General features: G+C 46.0%; 1 long non-coding RNA gene and 1 gene segment (V, D, J or C); both read right to left on the reverse strand.

The window, feature by feature from the left end:
- Positions 1–1,539: 1,539 nt before the first annotated feature.
- LOC113617999 (T cell receptor beta variable 10-3-like) lies at positions 1,540–4,656 on the reverse strand. The segment is given in 2 exon segments: positions 1,540–2,349; positions 2,442–4,656. Coding segments are annotated over 2 exon segments (546 nt in total).
- Positions 4,657–10,649: 5,993 nt separating this feature from the next.
- Positions 10,650–12,446, reverse strand: LOC113618005 (uncharacterized). Its single transcript, XR_003431847.1, has 3 exons — positions 11,833–12,446; positions 11,047–11,114; positions 10,650–10,950 (listed from the first exon to the last, which is right to left on the reverse strand). It is a non-coding gene; the product is annotated as an uncharacterized LOC113618005 (long non-coding RNA).
- Positions 12,447–12,802: the final 356 nt, after the last annotated feature.

Here is a 12,802-nt window from a genome sequence, read left to right on the forward strand (position 1 = left end):
CTATCTATATTGATAGAAAGTTTTTTTGAGAAGAGTGTCTCACCGTGCCTGGACCATTGGTGTGAACAACATAGTTTATGCCGAACACTGGATTTCCTTCTGGGAGACTAGATCTTCCATTCGTGGTAGGCAGTGGGTGCCTATGGGATCAGCTCCCAGTAAAACCTTGGGCACTGAGTACTCAGTGGGCTCCCTTGGCAGAAATATCATACCCATGATGCTGCGTTTTTCTCGCTGGGGGAAGTGTGAGCTCTGTGTGAGCCCTCCCAGGAGGAAGAGAGCATAACGAAGCCTGTGTATGGATGGATTCTTCTAGACTCCATGTCTTTTTCCCTTATGATCTGCCACTGAATATCTCCTTGGTCACTAATATATCTTAGCCATGGCTACAACTCTATGCCGTATCCCGTGAGTCTCTTAGCAAATCTCAAGTGGGAGGACACCTGGAGGCCTCATCACAGTGCCACGGAATGTTATAAAGGACACGGCTTGAAACTGGCTTGCGTAATTTTCACGCACATCCCATTGTTCAGAACCTAGTCTTAGCTTCCCAACCCTCCAACTACAGTGATGTTGGAATCACATCGGAGCCACAGGAATTTCGTCTCTGTCACACTGATTCTTTATCATCTGTCTGCAAGTCTTCCTGTCTTTTCTCAGTCTGTGGCTTACCTTTTCATTTTTTACAGTGTGTTCTGACGTACAAGAGTTTAATTGAATGCAACTCACATTATGAATATTTTCTTTGCAGTTTGTGTTCTTTTGTGTCTCCATTAAAAAAAAAAACAGGGCTTCCCTGGTGGCACAGTGGTTGAGAGTCCGCCTGCCGATGCAGGGGACACGGGTTCGTGCCCCGGTCCGGGAAGATCCCACATGCCGCGGAGCGGCTGGGCCCGTGAACCATGGCCGCTCAGCCTGTGCGTCCGGAGCCTGTGCTCCACAATGGGAGAGGCCAAAACAGTGAGAGGCCCGCATACCGCAAAAAAAACAAAAAACAAAAAAACAAAAAAAAAACCACAACAAACCCTTCCTCAGATGAATGCCCCAGAATATTTTTTCTTAATTTCTCCTAGTAAAATTTAATTTTACTCTTCACAATTAAGATTAAGTATACCTGAAATAGATTTTCATGTAAAGAATGAAGTAGAGAGTTAGAAAGAAGAGGGAGGGATATATGTTTAGTGCGAGAGAAACAGCCTACAGAAAAGATCTTAGGGTGGCAAAGCACATGGCACAGAAGAGGAAAAAACTAAATGTGGATGCATGTGGCTGGAACAGGGAAAGTCAGGGGAAACTTGTGCAAGACGATGGTGAGGGACAGACAGAAGCAAACGTTATAGGACCTTGTAGGCCTATTGCCCAGTAGAAGAAAGGTAGCCAGGAGCAGAGACCGTGTGAGTGAACATTTCTTTTTTTCTTTAATATTTATTTATTTATTTCTGGCTGCGTCGTATCTTGGTTACGGCATATGGGATCTTTCGTTGCGGCGCATGGGCTCTCTAGCTGTGGCGCCCAGGCTTAGCTGCTCTGCGGCATGTGGGATCTTAGTTCCCCGACCAGAGATTGAACCCATGTCCCTTGCATTAGAAGGCAGATTCTTAACCTCTGGGCCACCAGGGAAGTCCCCGTGAGTGAAGGTTTCTGACTTGTAAGGTGAAGGATAGTAGAGGGTGGGGTAGGCAGTAGATGAAGACGTCACAAAGCTCACAGGGGAGAGAAGGATGTGGGCCTTTGAGATTATCAAGGGGATCTTCATGTATCTCAAGTAAAGATGCACTTTCCTTTCTGCAAGCAGAGGGGACCTCAGAAGAGAGAACCAGCTAGCTGTAGTGTTGAGCTGACCCGTAGTCAGGCTAAGACGGGCATGGGGCAGACTTCAGCACTGAGAGTCACACTGCCCTCTGCTGTCCAGCCCCCATGCTGGCAAGAACTCTGTGCCTTTGATGGAGACAGGGGCTTCTGAGGGTTGGGGCCAGACCTCACGTGTGCAGGCAACCCTCAGTCTTTCTAACCACGCTTTATGTGCAGAGAAGAAGCAGATGTGCAGTACTGTGGAGTCACTGCTGGCACAGAAGTACACAGATGTCCGGGAGGGGATAACAGACTCCAGGGTCAGGGGGAAATCCTCTGTTTTTGATCTCGAGACGTTGTACCCATCAGGGATTTCTCCTTTCTCAATGTTGCCAACACTATTGGAGTAATGGATCAGCCTCAGCCCGTGTCCCAGGTCTTGTCGGTACCAGTACATATAGTCATGGTTATCAGTCTGGTGACATTCCAGAGTCACTGTCTCTCCTGTCACTGTGATCTTGTGTCTTGGTTTCTGGGTGATCCCGGCCTCCACAGGTCCTGTGATAGACAGAGCTGATGTTGTCATCCCAAGAGGAAGGCTAGTATTGAGGTCTTGAGAATTCCAGGGACGGGAGCCCACCTGTACTCACCTGCCCACAGGAGATAAAAAGCCATGCCGAAGAAGAGCCTGGTGACCATTTCCGGTCCTGGACAGAAGCTCATATCATCCAGTTTTGTTTTGGGGAAATAGAACTTGGGCTCTTGGGAAATCCTTGGCCGTCCAGTGGTTAGGACTCAGCACTTTCACTGCCGTGGTGTGCCTGGGTTCTATCCCTGGTCCGGGAACTAAGCTCCCACAAGCCTCGAGGCCCGGCCAAAACAACAACTTGGGCTGCCAGTAACTCAATGATGTCACTATCCTTGACACATGCTTGAGCTGCAGAGCTCAGCTGCCACAGCCCTTCCCACAGGAAGAAGTCAATAATATATATAAAGTTGAACAGCTCAGAACAGGAAGAATTAGTAAGTCTGCTTTAAAAAGAAATCTTATGTCTCTATGCTTTTTCCCTGCCTTTTAGTAAGGAAATTTTTTCTTCTCTGCATAATAACATTCCTTATTTGGATGCTGTTAAGATTTTTCATATTTCTGTAGACTAAGAAATATTCTCATGGCAATCCCAGTACTTTAGTGACCTCTCTGCTCAAAATGTTACTAGTTTTTTTCCCTTTGCCTAAACTCTGGATAATTGACTATCAGCCAGCAGTGATCTTTTCATTTAAAAAGAACTACCTGATGTCCAGAATGTTTTCAGTCTCAAGGTCAAAGTCACTGGAATTTGAAGAATTGTTTACATTGGGAGCTCCACTATCTGTGCTCAGGTCTCTATATCCTTGGGGGTAAGAGTCCTCCCTTCCCCTCCCCACCCCCCCAAGGAGGCCATGGGAGGACTAGACCACTTACCCCCTGTGACCGTGCTTTCTGTGAAAAAGAAAGGAGGCGCATTAGCAATGTGGATGAGAGACCCATCCAGACGTACACATGCGTGATGCCTCCAGGGCCACAGGGAAATGTTTTGTCTCCATTTGAAAGGTCTCATACACTCCAAATGAGAGAATATTGATTGAATCATATTTTATTACATTGAATCATAAATTGCTGTAGTGCAAGACTTACAGCTAGACAATATCAGGGCATACTGTCATTTCAAACATAGGTCATGTGAGTGTGTGTGGCTCCCCTATTTCTGTGATTATATATCTCCCTGTTATCTGGATGGGTAATTCCTATAATCACACAGTAGTGAGAAAGGATATGGAATCCAAAATCAGAGACAAGAAGGAGGCTGATGTAGCACTGCATGGAAATGCTTGTGACTGGGGTCTGGCAAACTTGGGGAAGGGCTTTCCCATCTATGCCCAGGACCCACATTGTCCCAGGGACCAAGAGCCTGACAGCAAAGCAGCCTACTGACCACGGCTGGGTGTGTGCAAAAAAAAGGGAGTTTTTCAGCTAGGACTCACATTCTTTGGGGTAGGGTACATGGAGTCCTAGAAAGCTGAGGACTGTTCTCATGATAAGGTATGATCTACCTATAATATTAATATTCTCAACAATACGCTAAATTTTAGGGAATAAGTATTTACCAGGAATATTTCCTTTTTATTTTTAAATTAATTAATTATCAAGTCACAAATTTGGTGTTGCTGAAAACATACACCTCATCTAGAAGCTTTGTCTGTTTTTTGGTTTTTAGGTTTTTTTTGTTTTGTTTTTGCACTGGTGTTTCTAGGCACCTGGAACAGTATAGAACAGTACCTACACACGGTAAGTAGTGAAGAATAGACTGGCCATAAAGTCAGTGAAGAATAAAATAACTTCAGGCCCTCTCAATTGCACAGAAATTTTCAAGACTTAAAAAATTTTTTTCTATTCTCTTTTTCAAAGAGCACCCTAACATTTGATAAGGTTTAGGCCATACCAAAACCTGGATCTACTCCACATTCAATAAGTGTTTGTTGAATGACTGAAGAAAAAAAATGATTATCTGAGTCCAGGCCGACTCTACTTTCGTAAAACATAACTCTAGTCTATTCAGTTGCAAATATCAATAGGTTCAGAGCTTTAAGGGAGCAGAGATCATGTAAGTCTGTTGGGAATTCAAAATAAACCAAAATGAATTGAGAAAGATTCATTCATATATGTTATATAAGACTTTTTGAATGACTGAATGGCAGTATGAAGAAAAGAAAAATGGTGGCCTCTTCCAAAGAGAAGGATCTTCTTATTTATTTATGTATTTATTTTTGGCTGCATTGGGTCTTCGTTGCTGTGCGCGGGCTTTCTCTAGTTGCAGTGAGCGGGGGCTACTCTTCGTTGTGGCACATGGCTTCTCATTGCAGTGGCTTCTCTTGTTGCAGAGCACGGGCTCTAGGCGCGTGGGCTTCAGTAGTTGTGGCGCGCGGGCTTAGTTGTTCCGCGGCATGTGGGATCTTCCCAGACCAGGGCTCAAACCCGTGTCCCCTGCATTGGCAGGCGGATTCTTAACCACTGCGCCACCAGGGAAGCCCGAGAAGGGTCTTCTGATGTGACATCATTCCATCACTGTCAGAGAGCAGGGAGAATGAAGCAGGGAAGGAGAAAACCAGGATAAGGCACCATAGTGAAGTTGTGCTGGGGCAACAGGAGATGGATTCCATTGGGAGCTTCTGAGAAGCCCAGGAAATGCGTCTCTGAACTATTCCTGAATGCTGACTCCGGAGCTGTCGTCCCCTGGCTCCTGTCCCACAAGAAGCTTTAGCACCCCTTCAGCTCTGGCTGCCCTGTATACGGGCCAACGGGGCTCCTGTGACATCAGAGAAGACCCTGGGGCAGAAAGCAGAGGGACCCCCAGCATGCATGTGATGGGGAGCCGTCAGCATGGGGCAAATGGACGTAGGCTTGCACATAACCCTTAACCGCAGTCAAGGATGAAATCAGAGGTGGGCTGAGGATGTGATGGAAAGCCCTAGAGGATCCTTGATGGCCACTCTTCAAGTGAAAGTGTCCCTTCTTCTAGCAGATCTTTCTCATGACTACTAATGGCTCAGAAGCTGGAATTTTCTGGAAGCACCACACCTTCTTGAATATCAGACTTAATATCAAACAGGAAGGGCTGTCCTGGGTCCCATTTTCATTTTCCCTTAAGAGGCAACTCTTTGTAGTTAGTTTCACATAATAAATTATCAGACGACTGTATTTGCATTTCAGATGATTTTGCGTCTGGAGCACAGGTGACTCAGGCAAAAGTAACCCATGCCTGCCTTTGATCCCAGCATTGCACACAGCCAGTAACTGTGCTAGACCAGAGCTGTGTCAGAGAGTTAACAGGGAACTAAGATTTCTTAAGCCTGAACTTTGTATTACGCAATCTGTTTCATTTTCTTGCATAAAACCTCTGCAAAACAGGTGTCATTGGTCTCAGTTTACAAACGGGAAAACTTAGCCAAATCTTTTCCAAGTCACCAGCTCGAGGCAGGTCGGAATAGTCCAAGGCAAAACAGACCAATGTCTCTGAAGTCAGAACTCTTTTCTCTTTAGCCTCCCAGGTGAAAGATGTTGTGATGATAACTTGTGTCAGAGTCAGTGTTTCTGAAAGGGACTTGTGGGTCAATGTTCCGATTCTGAAGATGTCTACCTCTACCAAAACGCAGAGGGGGATCTAAAGCGTGGGTGGGTTTGAGTCTCAGCTCTGATATTTGTTAGCTGTGCCTGCTTCAGCAAGTTATCTAAACTCTCCAGCAATCAGTTTTTTCCCCCTTAACGTGGTGCTCTGTCTCACGTGGTTCTTAAGAAAACTAATCGAAATAACGTACTTAAGAAGCTGGATACCTAGCACAGGAAGGGGTCTGATACTAGCAACAGTCAAAGCTTTGGGGTCCAGGGCTGTCCCACCCGAGCTCAGGACTCATCTGCCCCAGTGGGCCACACACAAGAAGCCGAGTGCCCCAGGCGACTCAGGCAGTAGGAAACTGGTCTTCTCCCTACTCAGGGCTCTGGTTTCCAGGGTGAGAGAGCAGATGTTTGATCCTCCCTTTTCTCTGTATGGAGGGCTTACCTGTGATGTCGCTGTTCTGATGTCCCTGTCCTTGTGGGCTCCCGCAGGCGTCCTGCACCCCCCCCAGGCAGGCTCAGCTGATCGAGGCCTTCCCATGCTGTCCAGTCACCCATGGAGCAGGTGGGGCTGGGTGTGCTGAGCTAGGCTGTGCAGGGCTGGGCCAGGTGATCAACCCTCGCTGCTTCTCTATTGCCCCAGGGCAGGAGCTCCTTTCCCTACACCTGTCTTGGATTATCCAGGCTGCCCCACTGAAGCCCCATCACACTCTTCACTAAGTGTAGCCTCCCAGAGAGGCCTTTACTCCCTGCCAGGCGAAGTTCACGGTTCCCTGCTGGGACAAACACACCTGCATGTTTGTTAATGCGAGAAGCCAGTGATCAGCTCTTCAAATGCCAACACTGACTCTGATTCATCAAATAATCTCCCTGACGCAGGGACCGAGCCAGGACTCTCTCGCCCTTAACCCCGCCCCCTCCTCCTCTCCCTCCCCCTCTCCCTCCCCCTCCCGGACGCTGCTAACGGAGGCTCGCTCGGTGGATCCACAGTGCCCTCAAGTGGCCAGTTGTGCAGTAGCGCAATTGCCAGAGCCCAGGCAGATCGAGTGCTACCTATTAGGATCGAAATCCGGATCCACCGGGACATGCAGGGCACAGGTCTTGCTGATTTGCTCTTTATCTGTCTCGGGCTCACCCTTAGCACGTGGTAGTGAGGGAGGCATGAAGTAAAGATTTTTCCAAGACGGAATAAAAATTCTAAACCTCATCAATTAGTGTTCTAGGAAAGGGGATACGGGCCAGTTGCCAGTTGCCCTGGGAAGGGGTGGGACCTCGGGCAAAGCTTTCTCTTTAACCAAAGATAATTCCTGGAGAGGCTGACAGTGGAGTTCTATCAGCCAAAACATCTTCCAAGCAGCCAGGGAAAGAAGCCCATCAAGTCCTTGAAGAGGACACTGCCTCCTTACATATCTTCTCTTATCTGAATATCCTGTTCAAATTTTTAAAAAGTTATTTTATTTATTTATTTTTGGCTGCATTGGGTCACTGTATTGGGTCTTAGTATCTTCTGACAAACACAGTTTTTTAAAATTTTGATAAAGAATAATTTAATTCTTTTAAAAATTAGAACATTTTTCATCCTCTTTTAGAAATCTTTGCCTACTACAAGGTCATGAAGAGAATTTGCTGTGTTTTCTTTCAGACTCTTTATACTTCAGAAGCTTTATAGATCATTGGAAATGTTGTTCCAACTCATATTAATTTTTGGTTTTGGCAAGGGTCAGCAAGCCTTTTCTGTAAGGAGTCAGATAGTAAATACGTTTGGTTGTGTGCACCCCATGCAGTTTCTGCCAGAACTACTCAACTCTGCCATTGCAGTGCAAAACCAGCCATAGGCAATACGTAGATGGTTGAGCTTAGTTTTATTCCAACAAAACTTTACTTACAGGGCTTCCCTGGTGGCGCAGTGGTTGAGAGTCCGCCTGCCGATGCAGGGGACACGGGTTCGTGCCCTGGTCCAGGAAGATCCTACATGCCGCGGAGCGGCTGGGCCCGTGAGCCATGGCCGCTGAGCCTGCGCGTCCGGAGCCTGTGCTCCGCAATGGGAGAGGCCACAACCGTGAGAGGCCCGCGTACCGCAAAAAAAAAAAAAAAAAAAAAAAAAAAAACTTTACTTACAGATACTGAAATCTGAATTTTGTATAATTATCACCTGGCACAGAATGTTATTCTTTTTATTTTTTTAACCATTTAAAAATGTAAAAACCATTGTTAGCTTCTCGGCCATATAAAAACAGGCAGAGGCCATATTTGGCCTCTGGGCCTTAGTTTGCCAACTCCTGGTTCATGGACTGAGATAAAAATTGAGATTCATTCCTTTTCCACATGGATATATATTTTTTTCCAGCACCATTTGTTGAAAAGATTATTTTTCCCCTCTTTATGCTACTTTTAGTGTTTGACCTAGGGATTACAATGTGCATCTGTAACTTATCATGGTCTATGTGTAAAAAATGTTCTATTAACCATAGGTTTTCCATAAATGCTTTTTATTAGGAAGTTTCCAGTTATTCCTAATTTGCTAATTGTTTTTTTAATCAGGAATGGATGTTGGACTTTATCAAAAATTTTTTGAGCATCTATAGAGATGATCGAATGGTTTTCCTTTGATAGTATTTGATATGATGAATTGTAAAGCTATAGTAAATAAGGCAGTGTGCTATTTGTGTAAGAACTGACAAAACAGACTAACGCATATGCAATGACTGATACATGACAAAAGTGAGATCACAGAGCGGTGAGGAAAGTATTACTCTTATCGGATAGTTATATGGAAAGCCATAACCTTACCTCTTCATTTCATATACAAGGAACTCCAGTTGAATTACACATCTTAATGTAAAAGTTTAAAATATAAAGAATTTAGAAGGCAATATAAGAAAACATGATCATTTTGAAATAGGCAAAGATTTCCTAAACTAGACACCAAAATACAAAATATAAACCAAAGAGGGGGGAAAATGGACTGATTTTGGATTAAGAAGTTCTCCTCATCAAAGGACACAACTAAGAGAGTGAAAAAGTAACCCAAAGAGTGTGTGTGTGCATGTGTGTGTGTGCATGTGTGTGTGTTCATGTGTGTGTGTGCCGGTTGAAAGGCTCATATACCTTGGTAGGAGTGTAAATTGGAAACCTCACAGAACCCTGAATGGATGATATAACTTATTCCAGTCTTCTTTGAATTACTCCCCTTTAACACCTTCTCAAGCAGGGTTACCTTTTATGAAAGCCAAACTGAGTTTCTATTTAAAAAATAGAGAAGAAAATTAGACACAAAATGACAGCAGGATTGTCAAGCAATAAAAAAGCAATATAGGGACATACATTAGCGTGCATTACTGTGGATGACAGTTCCCTGTGGATAATTTATTTCAGTGGCAACTGTTGCTAAGGATCGTAATTTGTTTATTTTTAAGGTTGGTGGCTACAGATGACCTTAACAGTGTTCTGCATTGGCTGGCCCACATCTGGGCACTGTGTGGTCTGAGTTGGTGACATTCAGTGTGAGGAGGTTATTATAAACGTGCTGAAACTAGATAGTCTTACCAGAGGCTACTTCACTCTACCTGAGACTGTGGTCTGATATTCAACCCCAATTAGAGAATCTTAAACTGTATAAAGGAATCTCAGAAACCCAGATGCTCCAGTCTTTCAAAGGTTATTTTCTGACTTCCTACTATCAGAACAGCCGAAGCCCCAAGTCCACTTATTTCCCCTGCTGAGGGAAGCGTGGGGTAAGTCCTTTATATGGGGATTTCTGGGAACTGTGAGTAGAGGTGAGCACGTGGGTGTTTGTAAACAGGAAGGAGGTGACTGTGCCACGCTGTGGCTAAGCTGCTGGCCCAGAGATACACGGTCGAGTCCCCAGGCTCTGCTCCCTGGATCTTCAGACGGGAGTACGAGCCCTCAGGCCTCTCAGCGGTGAACCAATCACTAGGCATCCCCGATGCATCTGGTGCACCTTTTCTCTGAAAATAAGTCAGAAACTCCGGGCCCTGTCCCAGCATCTGTCAGTACCAGTAAAATACTTGACCAGAAATTGGGTCACACCTGAGAACTACAGCCTGGCCCCTCCCTGTGACCCTGTGCCTGGGGGACTGGGACACTCCAGCTCCTGTGTGACCTGTGGGGATAGTAAGGAAGAAAATAATTGTAATCATCGCACACACACACACACACACACACACAGAACTGCTTGGTTTGCTGAGGACTCACCTGCCCCCAGGAGACAGAGGTAGCCCAGCAGAGGAGCCTGGAGCCCATGGCAGGGTCAGGGCAGCAGTGGGAGGTTGACCAGCTCAGGGTCCTTGTAAGCATGAGCAGAGGAGGAGGGGCGTCCATGTCCCCACAGGGCAGTTCCCATGGTGACATCACTGAGCCTCAGGATTAATTAATTAATTAAGTACATCTAAGATGTCTGCAATGCGGAGATGCACCATTTATTATGTACCATTAAGAAAGAAAAAAATGACTGTCAGTCATCATCAGAAACATTAAAAGGTGAAAACTTGTGAGGCATAGAATTAATGAAAAATGGAGGGCTTCCCTGGTGGCGCAGTGGTTGAGAGTCCACCTGCCGATGCAGGGGACACGGGTTCATGCCCCGGTCCGGGAAGTTCCCACATGCCGCGGAGCGGCTGGGCCCGTGAGCCACGGCCACTGAGCCTGCGCGTCCGGAGCCTGTGCTCCGCAATGGGAGAGGCCACAACAGTGAGAGGCCTGCGTACCGCAAAAAAAACAAAAGAAAAATGGAAATTCAGAAGTGGGTCTAAATAGGCACTGATTCTGTTAGGGCCTCACTGTCACCCCAGTGTCGCGGGGCCTGAGTCCCAGACTCCCTACCTGGCCTTCTCGCTTCTCTCCTTCTTTTCTCATCATCAGCTGGACATTTCCACCTGGATGCTTCAACAGCCCTTCACAGTTGAGGTAGGAAATGCTGATTTTATCAACTCCAGCTGAGACTCCTCTTTCTGACCTCGTTCCTGCATTCGCCTGGTGTTATGCATGATCTGGGCAGGAGTGGGCTATGTGTGTGGGCGGGGGGGGGGGGGGGGGGGGGGTGGTGGAATCGCCACGTCTTTGTCCCAAAGGCAGTCTGCACTCACAGCTCTGGGCAAGGGATGAAACGGCGCCTCTGGTGTGTACCGATCTAAGTTCAAATCTTCTAGTAATTCTGGAGGTTAAAACAAAAAGAGTTCCCTGGATTAATTCATGAATCTCCATACAGTTTTTGTCCTCAACTCCCTATCATGGTGCCTCCTGTGTTTCTAAGTCACTTCTAACATAAATAAATGTTACAGAACCTTACCTGGAGGAGTCAGAACTGTTTTACCTTTAACGTTCGGGTGAGAGTCATACAATAAAAACGCGGTGGGGGGGTTGAACTGATCCTTGGGACTCCTAACAGGCTGCATTATGAGTAATTCATTTCTCATTTTCACTCCTAGGCTAACTCTCAAAACCTGACTGGTGGCCCCCTTCAGAAAAGGAACAAGACACACGATCCTTTCCAGAAGAAGATGGGATTCCTCCAACCTGATTAAGCAGGAAAATTGACCTATTTCCGGCCCCTGAGAGTGTCCTTGGGCACTGCCTGTTTTATTAGTGTGCCCCGTTGAACAGGTAAACTGTGGCCTCACCGCTTCTCTCTTCGTCACCAGCCTTCACAGGGAAAAGGGGCAGTACAGCTGGTAACTTCACATTTGAAATAAATTATCCATTTCCACCCCCTTAAAAAGCAAAACCGATCAGAACCAGCTTGGAGTTTAGTTAACACTGTGTTCCTCTACATTTCACATGTGTGAAGCGACCACTTAGTTGCCTCTCTCCCCGCCATTCTCATTTTAATAATAGCTTCTCACAAAGGTCCCTTCCCTAAATCACATTCGTACCCGTGATGCATCTTGGGATTGGAATAATTTGCTCAAATCTCAGTTTTTCCGGGGCTAAGTCCTGATCAGCCGTCTCTAGAACTTCTCTTCTTCCAACATCATGATGCTTTTACCTGCAGTGCTGTAGGACACACACGGACGCTCCTACCTGCAGACTGAAAACCCCCAGGCTCCCAGGGGGTCCCACACAGATGTAAACAGACTGTCGTCTGTCATCTGGTTCCACCATTTATCAACTCTGAGACCACGCACGAGGCCATTAACCTGCCTGTCTATCCCCGTTATGCGATATGAAGCAGCTAACAGAAGCAAGTTAGATCTCTCATCTACCGATCTGAAAAAATAAAGTCCAAAGTAGACTAAGAGAAAAAAGTAGGCAAGTTGCAGTTAATGTGTGCAGGTGGCCCCACTTTTGTAGGGGTATTTGGGTAGACAGGTTTGCATGAGCATAGAGAAGAAGGTAAGAAACATACCCCTAAAGGTGGGATTGGATACGGCTGTGTTTGCAGAGGGAGGAGGATTATTAACATTTAACATTTTCCTTATACATTGTTGATGCTTTTTTATTATAAAACATAGCTTAGCACTATATACAAGGCATGGAAGCAACTCAAGTGCCCAACAGATGAATGGATAAAGAAGATGTGGCATATATATATATATATATAATATATATATATGCCACATTATATAATTGTATATATTATATAATATTCCATTGTATATGCACATTGTGTATATACAGTGTGTATATATAATGGGTATAAATGCCCTTTTTTTTTTTTTTGCGGTACGCGGGCCTCTCACTGCTGTGGCCTCTCCCGTTGCGGAGCACAGGCTCCGGACACGCAGGCTCAGCGGCCACGGCTCACGGGCACAGCCGCTCCGCGGCATGTGGGATCCTCCCGGACCGGGGCACAAACCCGTGTCCCCTGCATCAGCAGGCGGACTCTCAACCACTGCGCCACCA

This window comes from Aethalodelphis obliquidens, unplaced genomic scaffold, assembly GCF_003676395.1.
Source record: "Aethalodelphis obliquidens isolate GAN/ISIS:26980383/991018 unplaced genomic scaffold, ASM367639v1 scaffold5, whole genome shotgun sequence".
Lineage (NCBI taxonomy): Eukaryota > Metazoa > Chordata > Mammalia > Artiodactyla > Delphinidae > Aethalodelphis > Aethalodelphis obliquidens.